Genomic DNA, 18,327 nt, shown 5'->3' on the forward strand with positions numbered 1-18,327 from the left:
GGAGTCCTCTGCCTGTCTCGGTCCACGCTGGTTCAGTGGGGCCGGCTTCTTTCCTTTCTTCCCCCGCTTTTGCTTCTTGGCGGGGCGTTGGTCTTGGTGCTGCTGCCCTCTGCGGGCGCATCTTCCTTGTGCTTGTTCGCCTTGTCGTCAAAGATGGCACCAACTGCCTCCTCACCGGCGGCGTAGTTAGTGGTGGCATCGAACAGTTCATTAGTATTGGTGGGACGGCTTCATGCAAGCTCGTGCAGCAGGTTCCTGCACGTCGTGCCTTCGAGGAAGGCGTTGATGACCTCGACGTGGGTGACGCTGGGGAGCTCGGTGCATTGCTTGAAAAAGCGCCGCATGTAGTCACGCAGGGACTCATTGGGCTTCTGTCGACACCCTTTGAGGTCCCAGGAGTTCCCAGGGCGCACGTAAGTGCCCTGGAAGTTACCCACAAAGATCTTGATGAGGTCGGCCCAGTCGTGGATCTGGTCCACGGGCAAGTGCTCGAGCCACGTTCGCGTGGCGTCAGCGAGGTGATGCGGGAGGTTGCGGATGATGACCGCGTCATCCGTCGCACCGCCCAGCTGACATGATAGGCAATAGTCGTTGAGCCAGACCGCGGGACTGATCTCTCCCGAGTACTTGACGAGGGTGGTGGGCTGTCGGAAGCGTGAGGGAAAGGTTGCGGTACGAATCTCCCGGCTGAACACACGGGTGCCCGGAGGCTCCGGTGACTCGCCCCTGTCATGCTCGGGGTCGAAGCGGCCACCCCGTCGAGGGGTGTACTTCCTGCCATTGATGATGTTGTAGGCGTCACCGTCGCCGGCGTGTCCGCGTGTTTCGTGGAGTCGCTCCCTTGCGGGAGTCTTTCCGATGCGGTCGTGCACCGAGGGTGGTTTCGCACCGTCCGCTGCGGCTGCCTTTCCCCTCCCTCCTGGTGGAGTGTGCACCGAAGCCTCGTGGCCCTGGTGTGCTGTACCTCCGGGTTTCGGGACTGTCGAGCACATGCGAGACGCAGAGCTCTCGGCCTGCTGCACAACAGCCTGCTCGATGAGCACCTGTACCTCGCGGCGCAGGTTGCGACCCGAAGTCGTCGATGGCTCGGGCATTGCTTGGAGTAGGTAGGCCGCAGCGACGAGTTTTTCGTCGGCCGTTTTTAGTTCCGGAGGTTTGTCGAAGTTGTCGTCGGCTAGGATCCGTTCCTGGGTAGCGCGCCCCGCCGCCTGGGCACGCGCGCCACGCGCGGTGCGCTGCTGCTTGAGTGCGGTGCGCAGCTCCTGTGTCTGCCGACGCTGCTCGTCGAGCTTGGCTTGAAGCTCCTTTTGTTGCGCCAGCTGTGCCTGCCGCGCCGCCGAGCTTGACGAAGAAGAAGGGGTCGCGACAGGCACCACCTCTTGGTCTGCCTGCGCGTCCGCCCTGCCGTTCTCGTCATTGCCCGGGGCGTTGTCGTTCTGTCCGTCCGCGAGCTCGGCCATGAAGCACTCCCGAGTGGGATCATAATCCCCCTCGCTGGAGTCCTCGGAGCAAGTGAGGCAGTAAGCCGCCGGAAGCTGGAACGATCAGAAAGAGTCAGGGTCACGGACCCCGTAGTAGTCCTCGGCCTCCTCGGCCGTGAAGTTGCTCATGAAAAAGTTGATGTCGTCGGCGATCGAGCTCACCGTCTCGGGGTAGGAGTCGTCAGGAGATGATGCGATGAGGTTGCAGATCGACAGGAGGTGATGACCCGGCAGATCCTCGTACTCGGTGAAGTTGGTGCTGGACGAAGAGGCATAGGTGGCAGCGTTGCGCAACCCGAAGGGAAAGGGCGACAGCGCAGTCACGCCCCCCTGGGGGGCACTGGGGCTGCAGTCGATGATGGTGCCGGCGCAGATAGCGCCGGGGCATCTGATGACGAAGTGGTGGCTCCAACGGCCGCGATGCTGAGCTACGACATGCCAACCTCATCCCTCGTGGGGGAGGTGAGGCGTGCCGCCCTGCGTCGCTCCATGCGCGCTTGTCGCGAGTGCTGACCCGAGCGTCTGTCTCGCCGGGCTGGTGACGCCGGAGCGTCGGGGTTGCGTCTGGGCAAGAGGAGCTCTATGAGGCAACCGTTACCGGTTGCCCTGAACTCAAGACTCCCGAACCAAATCACGTATCCCGCTAGGAGCGGATCCGAGGCGCCCATGGGAAATGGGTTGGATCTACTCACCATCCCTGGAGATCAAATGGAAACAAAAGAGAAACGTCACGCAGCGCTCCCCTACCTGGCGCGCCAACTGTCGGTGTCCTGACCCGGCGATCCGGACCCAACTAGTGATGATGCTGCGTGTTCCTCATCCCAGATGGTTGATGCAAGAGGCAACACAGTCATGCACAGGTTTATCCTGGTTCCGGTCGTGGGACCGTACGTCCAGCAAAGGGTCTGCGAGAGCACTGTACTATCTTGCACCGGGGGTGCCTTTAGTAGGGGGTACAAGCGAGGCGAGAGAGGGAGAGAAGCTCTCAGGTCTCTGCTAGAGGAGAAGTTGATTGAGGTTAGTGCCAATATCGGGGTTCAGAAGAACGTATGTGCTCTGTGAGTAGTGCTGGGTGTTGTGTTCTACCGGATGGGGCCATCCCCCTAAAGGAAAGTCCGCCTCCTCCTTTTATAGACACCTTTTATAGACACAAGGAGGGTCGGTGTACATGCACAGGAAGTCATGGAAGTCGTCGTCTTCTCCCAGAATCGCGGGGGTGCAGTGGTCGAGCACTGTGGAAAGTACACTGTGGGGTATGGCGCTTGGCGTGGCCGTCGTCCTGGGCGTCGTCCTTGGCCTTGCGGAGATCGCGCCGGTGTCCCTGTAGCTCCAGCAGGCGGTGTGGTCGCCGCTGTAGGGTGTACCGTCCTCCAGGCGTGGCGTGGCGACGTTCCGAGGGTCCTGCGGGCTAGGGTCTCGTCCTGGTCAAGGCCGGAGCCGCTTCCGAGGGTTGTGACCATGCCGCTCGAGGGCTCCGCGGAGGGGAAAGCTTGAAGGAGGTATGGGGAGTTGGCAGTACAGTGGCTGGAGCAGTGCCGAGCACATCTTGCACTGCGTCGCAGGTTCCCACAGTGTCACCACAGCGTCCGGTATGGCGGAGCAGCGACCGGAGTTGGCGGACGGGACTCCGGTCACAGCCACTGTGGGGAATGGCGGCCTGACGCCGTCTGACCCGGGCGCTGTGGAGGAGTGGTTGGCTTTTAATGCCTCCGTACGGCAGGCGGGTGCGCGGAAGGGCCGTTTGTCCTTCCTGTCAAGGGGTGGCCTCGAGCGAGGCAGAGATGATCCACTCCCCTGAGGGTAGCCTCGCTACCCTCGAGCGAGGCGGAGATGATTCGCTCCCCCGAGGGTAGGTTCGCTACCCTCGAGCGAGGCGGAGATCGCCCCGCGGGTTCGAGGGGGGTGCGGATGGGCCGCACTGTGTACGTGGGCTGTGTATTGGGCTTCTTTGAGTCATTTTCTTTCTTCCAGATTGGAAGGAGGCTGTAGGCCTTCGTGGGTCCGGTTGGCTAACATGTGTTTGCGTTTTTAGGGCGATTTTAGTCCCATGACTAGGGTGCCCCTAATCATGATACCCGACAGTATCAGAAGAGGTGGAAGGGCATAAAAATAATTTTGTTTCTGTCTCAGGGTTTTTGATGTAATTTTTCATGAGGTGGAAGAGCATAAACATAATTTTATTTCTCTCTCAGGTTCCTAATGTAAGTTATATCTGAATTTGGCAAATGAATTATGCTAAAATATCGGAGATGAGTTTTTTTACTTGGCATATTTTTTTAGAAATTGACAAAATATAAAGTTTGCCAAGTAAAATTTGGTATCAGAGATGTTTTGAATTTGCATTAGGTACAGTACATCAACTACCTACGGTAGCTCTCTTTTGGCTAAGTTCACCGATTTGCATCGTTACCTTGGGAAAATCATCCACACGCCCGCACTTTGTTGCTGTAATAATATTTTTTCTAGATACGGCCGCAGAACTCACAACCTGGCTCCACCATGTGCACCTATCAAACTAGCACCCTATAAAATGGAGCTACGGCGAACTCTCTTCATAAACGCGCCTAAATTCTTTTTTGAACCAACTGGACATGAGCTCTGTCTTTCAATTAAGAGGTAAAGAGTTTAAATGCGCCTAAACTTAGTTGTAGGCAGCTATTTAGAACAAACACATACGTCAAATAAAAAGTCATAATCAGCGTATGACCGTTTTTTTGCTGCTTGCTCGGCCTTGAAGTTTGAGATTGGAAATGTTTTCAGAATAATTGGCAACAGGTTGCAGATGCTGGAGTTTATCATCATTTTCTTACTACGGGAGAAGACAGACAGCAGCGTACCTCCAGTCCTCCACTGAAGTCACGAATTCTTAGCTGGGCGTGCCAGACCATTCTCAATTCCTTTGCTTGCTGCCCGTCTTCGACGACGCTGCAAGCAGGGCTCGGGGTTGTCTAGAACTCCAGATACGTACAACCAGGGCCGCCGCAATGAAAACATTGCAGGCCCGTGCGCGCGCGCCACGACTAGTCTCTGGTGATCTGGTCATCCCCAGCGTGCGCTCCAGACCCCAGGGGCCATGCCCCGCCAATCTCGACCGTCTACCAGGTATAACAAAACCAACAAGGACAGCGCCGATTACTTGACCGTGTCCGTGCGCCGCGTTTGGATAAACTGCCCAGCAACTTTGTCCAGCGTGCCCGCATAAATACGAGCGAAATGGAGCAAAGTTTAGGGTAAACATTACCACCAGTACAGCATCAATTTCTTTTTGCTGTCGGTACTGCCGCGTGGGCATATGTGTTTATGGCGTCACCTCGCTCTGCTTCTCTTGCTCCCGTGCCTGCCCCGGTGGCCGTGCTCATCTGCCGCGGCGAGCGACACGCTCTCCGTGGGGGAGTCTCTCGCCGGGAACCGGACGCTGGTCTCGGCGGGAGGCAAGTTCGAGCTGGGCTTCTTCTCCCCGGCCGGCGGGGGCTCCAACTACTACGTCGGCATATGGTACAAGCGAATCCCGGGGCGAACCGTCATCTGGGTGCTGAACAGGGACTCCCCGGTCGCCGATCCGGCGTTCGCGGAGCTAACCGTGGCTCAGGACGGCAACCTGCTCCTCCTCCGAACGGGAAACAGGCCCAGGAAGGCAATCTGGTCGTCCAATTCGCCAGCAGGCTCGCGCGACGACGACGACACGGCCGTGGCGGTGCTCCTTGACACGGGGAACTTGGTCCTGCGTGGCCGGCGCGGCGGCAACTCGTCGGCGGTCATCTGGCAGAGCTTCGACCACCCGACGGACACGCTCGTGCCGGGCGGCTGGGTGGGGCTGAACAAGCGCACCGGCGCGTACCAGGCGCTCCGGTCGTGGCGGAGCGCCGCCGACCCGTCGACGGGGCTGTACACGGACCGGGTGGACCCGCACGGGTCGGGCCAGTACGCGTTCCTGTGGAACGGCACGGCCGTCTGCCACTACGTCGGCGCCTGGAACGGGCAGTACTTCGCCCCCATCCCGGAGATGGGCATGTCGGCCAAGTACACGTTCGTCTTCGTCAACAGCAGCGAGGAGGTGAGCTACTCGTTCCGGGTCAACGACCCGTCGACCGTCTCGCGGCTGGTGATGAGCCCCCACGGCCAGCTCACCATGTTCGACTGGTCCAACGAGTCCGGGCAGTGGCTGCTGCACTGGGCGACCCCGACGTCGCTGTGCGACGTGTACTCCGCCTGCGGGCCGTTCGGCCTCTGCGACGTGGCCAGCTCGCAGTACTGCCGGTGCCTGCAGGGGTTCGAGCCCGCGTCGCCGGAGGAATGCGCCGCCCAACTCTGGAGCGCCGGCTGCGCGAGGAAGACGACCTTGCAGTGCAGCGGCAACGCGTCATCGACCGATGGGTTCATCCCGGTGCAAAACGTCCGGCTGCCGAGCGGCTATTCCGTGGTGGCTGACGCCGGCAGCTCCGGGGACTGTGCATCGGCGTGCTTGCGCAATTGCTCTTGCACCGCTTACGCTTACGGAGGCGGCTGCCTGGTGTGGGGCGGTGATCTGCGGAACGCCCAACAACTCGCCGACGGCGATGCTGGGGCTTCTACTCTGTTCCTCAGGGTCGCCGCCGCCGACCTCGCCGCGGCGAACCAGGGCGCGTCAACGAATGGTCGCGCTGCCATCCTGGGCGCGTCGTGTGTCATTGCTGTCGCGCTACTCTGCCTGTTCTTCGCCCTCGCCTGGGTTCGATGCCGTGAGCAAACCGTGCGCCACGACGGGTCACTCCTCGTGTTCAGCCACGGTTACCTGGCACGGTGCACCAAGAACTACTCCCATAAGCTGGGGTCGGGCAGCTTCGGCTCCGTGTACAAGGGGGCGCTCCCCGACCACACCGCGATAGCCGTGAAACGGCTGGAGGGGTCCGCGCAAGGGGAGAAGCAGTTCCGCGCCGAGGTCCGGACGCTGGGCACGATCCAGCACGTCAACCTCGTCCGCCTCCGCGGGTTCTGCGCCGCGACCCGCGAGCGGCTCCTGGTCTACGACTACATGCCCAACGGCTCCCTGGCCTCCGTGCTGTCGGAGTCGGGCCAGAGCTCCCGGGTGCTGGACTGGCGCGCCAGGTTCGGGATCATGGCCGGCGTCGCGCGCGGGCTGGCCTACCTCCACGAGCGGTGCCAGGAGCGGATCGTGCACTGCGACGTGAAGCCGGAGAACATCCTCCTGGACGCCGGGCTGGTCCCCAAGGTGGCGGACTTCGGCATGGCCAAGCTCATCGCGCGCGACTCCAGCCGGGCGCTGACGACCGCGCGCGGCACGGTGGGGTACCTGGCGCCGGAGTGGATCCTGGGCCTGCCCATCACGGCCAAGGCCGACGTGTACAGCTACGGGATGGTGATCCTGGAGCTCGTCTCCGGGCGGAGGAACCGGGACGCCGCGGGGCCCGGGCGGCGCGGCGGCGGCGGCTGCTACTTCCCGCTCTGGGCGGCGACCAAGGTCCGGGAGGGGCAGGTCCTGGCGCTGCTGGACGAGCGGCTGGCGGGGGACGCGGACGTGGAGGAGCTCGGGCGGGCGTGCAACGTCGCGTGCTGGTGCATACAGCAGGACGAGGCGCTGAGGCCGACCATGGGGCAGGTGGTGCAGGTCCTCGAGGGGTCGCTCCACCCGGGCACCGCGCCGCTGCCGAGGTACCTGGAGCAGCTGTGCGTGGAGGATTCGTGTACGTTCTTAACGGATCCTTGCTGAGCTCACTTACTTCCACTTTTTGTCGACCGGTGACGGTGATCGAGTTGTAGAAGAAGATGCAGTGCTGTAGATTTGATGATTTCGATTGATGTTCCTATTTGTTGACAGTGAGCCCCTTTAATTTTCTTGCAAACTTTGTTGATAGTTCAGCTTGTGCTAGCCAACAAGGCAACGACGTCGCGCCGAGATCTCCGAAAAAGCCACACATATATGTCCTACACGGATACACCTGCAATACTCCATGTCGCCAAAGATGACAGTACAAGGAGGCCTGCAACCTAGTGGTTACAAGAGCCTCAGTAGCTTCTGAGATCCTGGATTCGATTTCCTATGGGAGCAAATATTATGAGATTTAACGGCGTTGTGCATTAAGTGGTAGGCGATGTTCCCGTCGACAGCGAGGCACCTGTGGTGGTATGCGTGTGCCGTGAGTATTTGAGTTGTACTATGTAATCTCAAAAAAAAAGAAGCCGGCATGGCCAGAGGAGCCATATTACTACTTCATTAAACCAAGACCACAATGGGACCATCTTTAGGCCATACACTACTTTTGCTTTGCAAATAGTAGAAATAGCGTTGATGTAGAAGAGGAAAAGGAGAAGAAATGGGAGGACCGCGACACTTCGGATTTGCCTCAGCACCAGCGAGAAGAAATCCCGGAAAAGAATGCTTCTTTCTTAAAGTTAGCCCCCATGAGCTGTACATGACTAGCCTTTTGTTACAAACAGTGCATTTGATCTGTGACTGATGTAGACGCACGCACCCCCTTCCTGTGAACGAACCTACACATCCTGTTCCTGTAAATGTAATTCAAAGAGATTTGATGAAGTTGCCGTAGACTCAATACTCAATAGCCTTTCGGAAGAGCTGAAGCTCACACATTGACCCTTCAAATGCTAAATGAAGGTTGCCTTAATTTTTTAGAGACCTTCAAATTTGCTCCAGCTTCAGCAATGACTCTTGGTTTTATTTATAATAAAGAGCTCTCTAAAGATCGTATGAATGAAGTGTGGAGGAGCGATATTGAAGGCCTGTCAAATAACGGGTCTGCTGTAGTGTTTTTTTTTTATCTTAGCCCTCAAAACTTGATATAGAAAGTTGTTGGCGTTCGGAAAAAAATTAATAGAAAAGGCATAAAATGCGCTTGTGTAAACATAAAAATTGCACGAAACCTTCTTGTTATTATTTTAGCAACATCCCACAAGACAAAGTGTCCGGTGTCTTTTCTTTTCTTTCTCGACTTCGTCCGATTCCTGACGGATTTTGCCTGGTTCTGCTAAAAGTGATTTGTGGCCTTGCGGGGATCAAACCGGCAGGGACTTGGGCGTGTTTCCTTTGCTTAATCCAATACTCTTGCACTCTCCAGTCTCCTGATCCCCTCGTCTCACACGCAGAGGGGAGTGACAGGAAATATTGGATTCTCTGCAGACAACAGAGAGCAATGAAATCCTGCGCACCACCAAGTACCAAACGGGCCTGAAGAGCTCATCGGAAGTGCCGATCCAATTCCCAGCTCTTGCACGGCTGCACCAGTGGGTTTCCCAGAAATGTCTCTGCGCGTGGCTGTGCGTGGCTCCTCCTCTCTACCGACTGCGCCACGTGATTCCCCAGTGCCCGCAGTTTGTTCTTGTTCGCGCTCTAACTTCCAAGCTCCGACCACCAAGTGCGAAACGGACAGGTTGCAGCGAAACACTGAGAGCTGGGCCAGAAAATCCACGAGATCACAGGCCAAACGCGACGATTGCGGTAGCATGTCCAGGTCCAGCGACGTGGGAAACAGCGAGGTTACGGTAGCCGTTCGTTAGTCCTTGTTAGGTCAAGAACGATGGTCGCTATATACCAAAATAAAAGCCAAAATGTCAAACCAAGCAAACAAAGCTGGTACATGGATACGTTCACGATCACGATGGGCCGCCGCATTTGCTCAAGAGTAAGACCCCGTAACATTTGGCCCGAATCAACGGATTAGAAGTGCAGCGACCTGAGTTGGTTTAGTCAAGCAGTGTGCGTTTCAATCTAAAATCTAAACGGGTGAGAAGTCCACAGCAACTAGCAAGTTGCGAAAGGGAAAGAAGGCAAAAAAAGTGCCAGTAGAGTAGCAACTGATCATCCGAATCACAACAAGTGCCAGTAGACCGTACCTATGAGAACAAGTAACAATCCTACGAAAAAAAGAAGAATTCGTAACCGTTTAAGCAAACGCTTGCCATGATAAAGAAGAAAGATGTGCTAGTAGCAACTGATCTATCCGAATCAGAACAAGTGACTTATTTTCTTCTAAGACGGGGAGATACTAAAGACAATTATATGGGAAAAAGACAATTCATATATAACCGTTCAACATTGCAAATGCAGAGCATCTCCAAAAGCTCCTAATATTTTCTTCTCAAAACTTATTGTTTGTCAACTCCCTAAATAGGTATATGGAGGCAAAAAAGAGTTCATCTCCAATAGTTTCTTATTTTTACTCCAAAAAATGAGAAGTTATGGCCCACAAGGATAATTTCACGAGAAATTTTCATGGCTGGCGGACAGTAGCTTTTTAAAAGTCAAATTGTCGATGATTTAGGGCACGAGAGGACTTGAAATTTAGGGGAAAAGAAAGAGGACGACGAGGGTTTCCGTTTTATCTCTAACTTGCGTCGGGGATGCATCGTAGCGTCGGAATCTCGCCGGGAAGAATGCTGCGGCAGAGGTCTGTTCCTGTGAGATCATGGCGGCAGCTGGGCACCCACGGGGACATGCAGGATGGGTTTCAGCACGGCAGGGAGGGTGCGGAGCATGGTAGGAGTCGTGGAGAGACAGCGGGAAGAAGAGGGCGACGGGAAAAAAAAGGCGGACTGGAAACACGGAAGCACGTATAAGAGAAGTCAATTTGTCAATTGTTAAAAGATGGGAAACTTGAATAGGAAACTATTAGAGAGTGTTTTTTCCTTTTTTAAAAAAAACAAGGATGAGAAAGGAAGATTGAGAACTCTTTGAGATGCTCTTAGAACATCTGTGGCCCTGTTTGGTTTGGTGTTATAGGAATCTAGAACGAGGTTTGACCATCTATTAGAGGTGTCAAACAAAGACAATTTACAAAATTAACTCCAGAACTCCTGCGCTAGAAACTCTGACGAATCTAATGAGGTCTTTGACCACATGATTAGATGATGGTTACTGTAGCATCACTGTAACCAATCATCGATTAATTACAGTCATTAGATTCGGCACGAAAAGTTACACTCATTCCTGAAGAGTTTTTGCAAATAGACTCCATTTAATACTTCATGCATGCGAGATTCTTTTTTTTGGAGAACGTGCGTTCCAGTAACTAGCAGATTACTCATCTCCAGTAATCATTTTTAGTATTTTTAGTAATCTACTGGAGATGCTTTTATATCCGTATTTATATTTTTTATTCCAAAAATTAACATGTTTGTGTAAACGGATTCAAGCCCAGAATAATTTTTGTACAGCCACGCATCATAACGTGCGAATCAATAAACCAAGACACTGGTGACAGCAAATCTCTTGTAAACTCACCAGGAAAAAAAATGAACACACCATGCCATGTGCCAACTGAGATTTGAAGTCAGTAGCTAACATTTTATACACCAAGTACCCGACCTGCCTCGGGGATGAGTAGACGACACAAGTCAGGCCACACCCTACTACACCCGAAGATCCACAGGTTCTTCCACGCTCTGGAGACTTGGGAGTCCACATTTACAAAGCCTAAATTCCACCACCCACGTTCCCGTTCCGTTTCGCCCCACCATGCAATGATGCTAGTGGTAACTTCCAGTAAACCTTTGCCGGTTTGATCCCACCACCACCACCACCACCACCACCATGAAAGCGAGAAACCAACCACCCACGCTGGTGCCTACTGCCTCCGGCCAAACTCCTCTCATGCCCGGCTCCACTACGGGCTGAAGTGAGCCAGAAATGCCAGGTTAACCAGACGAGGCCATGGCAGACAGCGCAGACCCACCAACCCCGAAAAACGAAACAATCACACACGCGAGGCGGAAGCATGAGGAGGAGAGCAACAAAAGCGACGGGATTCTGCGCGCTTCCTCGCACCTTTTCACACCCACTTCCCTTAGCTCCTAAGCAAATTTACTCATGGCGATCGATGAATGTATAACCATGGTAATACTGATACTACTAATTGCAACCAGTGGTAATTCACAGAATCAGCGACCTCCTCTAAGGTAAGAGAGCTCAAAATTTACCCCCCACGCACAGGAAGGAAATCAAAACCCAAAGATTAGGGAGATTAGAATCGACGCACAGATCCCTCCAATTTTTCTATCTCCATTGGAATACAGCTCCTGCTTCTGCTGCTCCGGCGACGTCGACGGCGGCGGACTACACGCTTAGCCCGTCCACGCCGCACTGCTTGTATTTCAGCGACTGGCTCCTCGGACTGATGGCGATCGCGCAATCCACCGACACCTGCAGGTAGAGGTCGGTTCACACATCACGTCAGCTCCGCCGCTTAGAGAGGCTCGAAACTCACGCATCAAACGCTTGTGGGGAAAGCGAACGAAGTTGCTGATGTTGGGGGTGGGGCAGGTGTGGGTGGCGCGTCGATTCCTACCTGGACCTTCGGGGAGGAGAAGCCGAGCACGAGGATCTTGGCGCCGACGTCCCCGGTGATGCGGAGCTCGACGCTGTCGCGGATCGCGGCGTCGCGGACGAGATCCTGGGCGTCGGCCTGGAGCACGTTGAAGCGGTCGACGATGACGCGGGTCTGGAGCAGGCGCGTGCTGTGCGCGGGCTGCTCGAACCCGGGCACCGCCGCCACCCCGAGCGGCACCCCGTGGTACATGACGTCGAAGGCCGTGGCGCCGTACCGGATGCCCACCTTGTTGGGGTTCACGGCGGTGAAGAGCAGCGTGATGTTGAGGGAGAGGTAGGCGGCGCCGGGCACGCCGGCCGGGGCCGCCGCGGGGGACGTCGGCGGGGTCACGAGGAGGTACTGCACGGACACCTGGTTGAGGTCGAACTGCGGCTTGCGGGGCTTCACCACGAGCACGACGACGAGCGCGACCGCGAGGGCGAGGAGCGCTAGGAAGGTGAGCAGCAGGAAGATGCAGCAGCAGCAGCCGCGGAAGGAGGCGGACCCGCCGCCGTACCCGTAGTGCGGGCGGCGCTGCGGCGGGTACCAGGGCGCCGCGTTGCCGTGGTGGTCGCCGCCGGATCGGGTCGTCATGGAGCCGGGCGCTGCCCCGGGGGTGGATGGGAGCGTGGGGGAGGGGTGGTTTTGGATTTTTGGAGCCTACTGGGGCATCTGCGAGGAGCGGCGGTGGAAGTGCGGGCGGAGGAAGAGGGGAAAGTTTGGCGAGGTGAATGCGGGGTTTGGGGCCAGGGCTTTACCAGAAGCAGGGGGGACGGAACGGAAAATAGGTGAGGGGTGGTGGGCGTAACGGGCGAGCGTACGTGTGCTCTGGTCTGGTCTTTCTTGTTCCCTCGAACGCCGTTTTATTCGGCTTGGGAACTGTCAAACGGGGGTGTGCAGGAATCGAGATTAGGGATGGAAAATAAACAGATACTATGTAGAGAAGATATCTGTGTTGACGTGATATACGGTAAACCCCAATCTACGGTAAGGAAAACCTGAATACAACGTCATACATCCAAATTTCTCCCGAATATTTGCAAAACATCCACTAATATGGACATGCCCGATTATTTTCTCTAGACATGAATATATACCATCACAAATATGGAGCTGCACATGGCAATATCAATATCCTAATATATAGCTGTAGCTTACTAGACAATAATTAGCCGCTAATACACTTAAAGCGGCAGCCTTTTTCTTGCAAAAATAGATTTCCGCTGGCTTATTGCAGACTTTACCTAGAGAAGGGATAAGTGATGAGTTGCAACACGTCATTTGAAGCTTCAAGCTTCAACACAACTAAATACACGCGATTCCATTTTAGAAATCAAAACATATTTCAATTCTGACTCTTTGAAAATGATAAAGATTTGCGATTTGTGAGTAGGGTATTTTCCAGAAATAACTTGCTTTACACCTTGATGTTTCGCAACACTTTGAGGAGTGCCGCATCAAATGAGTTTCCTTTTCATCACAAAATTAATCGAAGATCATGCTACGGAGCGAGTATTTTACTTCCGATTATTTATAGGGAGTATATTTTACTTCCTACTACCAATTTTCGGTTGTTTTTCTTCACGACATTTGCACGGCCCACCAAGAAAGGCCTTCAAGACCCACACGGCTCATCCTGAAGGCCCAAAGGCCAAAATTAAAAGGGCCGAAAACCTACACATTTCTGGTGCTGGCAGCTTCCTTCCCCGTTCCGTTCTGCCTTCCGCGTTTCTCTCTCTTTCTCGACCCTTCCTGCTGCTGAGTTGAGTTCTGACCAACACCACTACACCCAGCCGACCAAATCGCCGGAGAAGGGCGCGCCATGGAGCCGGCGGTAGAGAAGAAGGAGGCCGAACAGGAGGAGCAGCAGCTGCCGCAAGCGCGCAAGGAAGACGCGCCCGCCGCCGAGGAGGACGAGGCAGATTCGGAGGAGACCGAGCGCCGCAACCGCGACCTCAAGGCCGGCCTCCACCCCCTTAGGGTATGATCCGCCGCCGCTAGATCTGCTGCATGCCTCAGCCAGACCATCCCTTTTATCTCTCATCCCCAGATTTCTGTTCGAAAAGGGGGATTTCAGTGCGGGCTAGATTGATATGTGAGATTGTAGAAGTGGTCAGTGGACGTGACCTGTGATTTTCGGCTCTGTGTCTGCAGCGCAAGCTGGTTCTCTGGTACACGCGCCGGACGCCTGGGGCGAGGTCGCAGTCGTACGAGGACAACATCAAGAAGATCATCGATTTCAGCACTGTATGTCTCTCGGATGGTTTTGTTGTTGTAGGTTATCCCTTATTTCAGTGCATCTGATTGCTGTTTCCTTTTGAATGCTTGCAGGTCGAATCGTTCTGGGTTTGCTACTGTCACCTCGCGCGCCCGTCTTCTCTGCCGAGCCCCACTGATCTTCATCTCTTCAAGGATGGCATCCGGCCACTTTGGGAGGTATTACTCAGAACTTGGTGTTGTTCATCATAATTGTGTCTGCACGCTGTATGTCTGTCCATGCTGCTAGTGTTTAATGTTTTTTTTTTGTTGGCTAGGACCCTGCGAATCAGAATGGTGGCAAGTGGATAATTAGGTTCAAGAAGGCTGTTTCAGGCCGTTTCTGGGAGGATTTGGTAAGCGGGCCTAGACCTGTCTATGTATGTGTTTTCAGGAGATTGTTTGATGGCAGGGTAGATCATATTTTGGTTAAACTCCAATATACTTATTATGGACTATGCGTAGTCAAATATCCATTACCTGAACCCCGCATCAAGGACTATACGTAGTCAAATAGGCTTGTTTGATACGGTATGCAGAATGATGTCATATTATTATGAGTTAGTCCATTGTGGTAACATCCATCATCCTCTGTATCATGATGCTTTGATTGGCATTGTGGCCATATGGAATGCCATGGTGACATACTTTTGTCATGTAAGCTAGTTAAGATCATCTGGTTCTAATCCCCCCTTTTGGTTTACATAATGGAATATGTTTGTAGCTGTTTCTCATGACCACAATGCAGATAGGAAATGTGGGCAGGGTCATGCCACTAATATAGTGGGATGGCCAGTTGATCCCATGATGGATGTTCTGAAACCAAATAAGCAATTGTTTTAGTGTTGAACGACTTGAAACTAATTCATAAATGTGTTGGCAACAAGCGAATTGCGCAGCAGCTGTTGGTTGCTTGTTTCCCTACATTTTATTATATTTGATCTTTCTTGCAAGCTATATTTGCATGGTTGTACCGAGCCAGTTTTCTTTATTATGCCTTTTGTTTTAAACTCATTTGATTGATATACATGTCTACTTTGCCTGAATTTCTTTACTCTGAACTTTGATTTGGACTTACTTATGATTTGACAACAGTATTGCGCATTTGTGACTACGGTTTCATTTCCTTACCAGCAACCATTTGTGAAATGAATGTCAAATGTCGTTGTTCATGCTTCCAAGGAGCGAACTGGCAATGATATTCCTGGTTGTTCCTGTAATGAAATTGCTAGCACGGAATTAATGCGAGGTGCTGAAAACATGTAGATTGGTAGCCATGATGTTCCTGGTTGTTCACTTGTTTGGCATGATGTATGTTTCCCAATCACTATTATGCAGATGTTTCCTTTGTTTCTGCTGTGCTAACTTTTATTGATTTTTTTAAAAGGACTAACATGTGGATAGTATCTAGAGGGTTGTTGCTTGAACTGGCAATGGAACACTCCCAACAGATTACTTAATTTTGCCCTCTACGTTTTTGCTTCAATGGTTGATTCTGACATTGATATTTGTTTTTCCCAATTCTTTTTCTGAGGTTTTGACCACTTAATGTACAGTTAAAGATAGAGCATTCTTATCAATTAGCCAAGAACCAAGAATACTAACATGGAACAATCTATTGGCCTTTTTTGTTATGTTTCTCCTTGTTCTTATAAACATCTGGTTGCTTCTAGATTTGGTGTGATCTATTGAGTGTCTTTTTTTTTTTGGTACATTTGTGTTCAATAGATTGGTATTTGACGGAATTGAGAGGGGCTAGATGTGAAACCCAGATAGGGTACCCAGCTGATGCAGCACTCTTATGCCTTGTCTTACACTCATATTGAAGAGAGTAAAGACTAAAGACATCGGTGGCTTCTATTTGCTGCATGTCCACTAATGTAAACACACAATTTGTGTGTGGCATCAAGTATTCTTATCGTATTCCTTGATCCTTAGTGTTATCTTGACTGCTAGAGTTGTAGACATTGCGTGATCCCATGTTTTCGAAGAGAATAGGAAATGACTTATTTTGCCCATGAAAAATACGGGTGCTACTATCTATACTAGAGGTTGGATTAAATGAAATAGCATAGCAGGCTTTCTTTTCGTGTTGTTCCCAGCTTGATGATCCATTCATACAACTTCAGTTCTGTATAGGCTTATAATGATACTGTTGTTTCATGTCATGGCTGCTAAGCATCAAATCCCCATTCTCACAATCATTCATTCATAATTTCACTGTAGAGTTTTCCCTATGCCTCAAGCTTGATGCATGACTCTGTAAAAAAGTGTTTTATGGGGTAAACTAATTTAGGCTGTATGATGGTTCAAATAATTGGCCTACAAAAAGGCGACATGTCCAGCAACTGAGTGTAGCAGAGATGCGGATGTTGCGGTGGTTTTGCGGGCACACAAGGAGGGATAGAGTCCGGAACGAAGTTATTCGGGATAGGGTCGGGGTGGCACCAATTGAGGAGAAACTTATCCAGCATCGGCTGAGATGGTTTGGACATGTCCAACGAAGGCCTCCTGAGGCGCCGGTGTGTAATGGGGTTCTTGAGCGGGTCGATAATGTAAAGAGGGGTAGAGGTAGACCTAAACTGACGTGGGATGAGTCGGTTAAGAGAGACCTTAAGGATTGGAATATCTCTAAAGAGATAGCTTTGGATAGGAGCGCTTGGAGACTAGCTATCAATGTGACTGAACTTTGAACTTATTTCTTTCGGGTTTCATCTCTAGCCTACCCCAACTTGCTTGGGAAAAAAGGCTATGTTGTTGTTGTTGTTGTTGATGGTTCAAATAATTCTGTTTTCCGATGCATTTATAATCTCCAGGTGCTGGTGCTAGTAGGCGACCAACTTGAATATAGTGATGATGTTTGTGGTGTTGTGCTCAGTGTCCGTTTTAATGAAGACATTTTAAGTGTTTGGAATCGGAACGCATCTGACCACCAGGTTTGTAACTGCACTTGTTGCTCCATAGTCCATAGATATGATGTTAAGACAACTCACTCGTGTTCTTGTGTCGTGCAGGCTGTGATGACTTTAAGGGATTCAATCAAGAGACACCTTAAGCTGCCACACAGCTATTTGATGGAGTACAAACCACATGATGCTTCGCGACGCGACAACTCATCCTACAGGAACACATGGCTGAGAGGATAAGCTCCATGATTCTCGCCTGCTTTGGAACTATTTCACTGTGATCTCCGGTGCTTGACTTTTCAACATCAGTTCTGAAGAAAGTAGACTCTATGTACCAAGCATGCGGCTTATTATGCCATGTACTAGTCAAACGCAATACACTATAATGCTCAACCATCCTTTATTTACCAAGCATGCAGTCTAATGTTTTTCGAAGCTCGTTGAAGCGAATATTTAAGGTTCGCATCTGTACGTTGCTGCCGCCTAGAATCTGGTTGAGTAGTTTAACTATATCATCATTTAGTCACGTGGGATGTTGGCCTTATGTTAGTTTGGCATGGGGATTGAAAAACGGATTTATTTATTAAAAAAGGGATTTACTGAACAATTGGCTATCTTTCTTGTTAGATTTAACCCAGTTTTAATGATCTAGGATTTGTGCTGTGTTCCATTTTTGTTGCTCAGTTTTACAGTTTCATTCTTGTGCTCTTTTTTTTTGATAAAGCTTCTGTGCTGAGTTCGTGTTCTGTTTGTCGTTTCGGCTCATTCTGGAATCGATGCGTGTTGCCGTAGCTAGTTGATCCGTGGTTGACTGTGTAGAATACGAGCGCCTTCTTGCCCTGAGGACCGCGCTAGTGGCCATCACAGCATCCCGTGTCGGCCGTCTCCTTTTGCAGTGTTGCCGCCGGTGAGCGAGTGCGACGACTGCACCGAGCTTGGCGGGGATGGGGAGGAGTCCAACGGCACGCAGCCACCCAGGCCAGGGGTGGACGGTATTTCAATTACCGTCCACCCGATCAGGATACTGTCTGCTCAATCGTCAGACCCTGAAGGTAGCGATTCAATCTGAGGACCACGCCGGACTAGGCCTTCCGTTTGTGGAGGCCCGTAGTCCGTAGACATGGCCGGCGGCAGTGGCAAGTGTAAGAGCTGAATAGAAAGAATGCAGACAACTCAAGTTGTATTGATTAGGGCTTACGCCTCTTATACATGTACATCAGGTCAGCTAGATAACTAACAATAGCTACACTTAAGGAGAGCCAAAGAACGTGCTAACTAAGTATAGTACAGGTCGCTAACACCCCCCGCAGTATGAGCGTCGTTGCCGGAGACGCACAAACTGGTTCGGAACTCCTTGAAGATTGC

The 18,327-nt window shown here is 52.3% G+C and overlaps 3 protein-coding genes across 3 annotated transcripts; 2 read left to right on the forward strand and 1 right to left on the reverse strand.

Moving 5' to 3' along the window:
* Nucleotides 1-4,773: 4,773 nt before the first annotated feature.
* LOC120648190 (G-type lectin S-receptor-like serine/threonine-protein kinase At2g19130) lies at nt 4,774-7,266 on the forward strand. The gene has a single exon (XM_039924927.1). It carries the CDS (start codon nt 4,774-4,776, stop codon nt 7,186-7,188), a length of 2,415 nt encoding a protein of 804 aa, XP_039780861.1. The 3' UTR covers nt 7,189-7,266.
* A 3,453-nt stretch (nt 7,267-10,719) lies between these two features.
* LOC120652934 lies at nt 10,720-12,631 on the reverse strand. Its single transcript, XM_039930884.1, has 2 exons — nt 11,780-12,631; nt 10,720-11,634 (listed from the first exon to the last, which is right to left on the reverse strand). The coding sequence occupies exons 1-2, from the start codon at nt 12,392-12,394 to the stop codon at nt 11,548-11,550; spliced, it is 702 nt and encodes a 233-aa protein (XP_039786818.1). The 5' UTR covers nt 12,395-12,631; the 3' UTR covers nt 10,720-11,547.
* An 850-nt stretch (nt 12,632-13,481) lies between these two features.
* Nucleotides 13,482-17,569, forward strand: LOC120652935 (eukaryotic translation initiation factor NCBP-like). The gene is made up of 6 exons (XM_039930885.1): nt 13,482-13,781; nt 13,955-14,047; nt 14,132-14,236; nt 14,335-14,412; nt 16,873-16,992; nt 17,071-17,569. Exons 1-6 carry the CDS (start codon nt 13,623-13,625, stop codon nt 17,200-17,202), a joined length of 687 nt encoding a protein of 228 aa, XP_039786819.1. The 5' UTR covers nt 13,482-13,622; the 3' UTR covers nt 17,203-17,569.
* Nucleotides 17,570-18,327: the final 758 nt, after the last annotated feature.

Source organism: Panicum virgatum, chromosome 9K (genome assembly GCF_016808335.1).
Source record: "Panicum virgatum strain AP13 chromosome 9K, P.virgatum_v5, whole genome shotgun sequence".
NCBI classification, from domain to species: Eukaryota; Viridiplantae; Streptophyta; class Magnoliopsida; order Poales; family Poaceae; genus Panicum; species Panicum virgatum.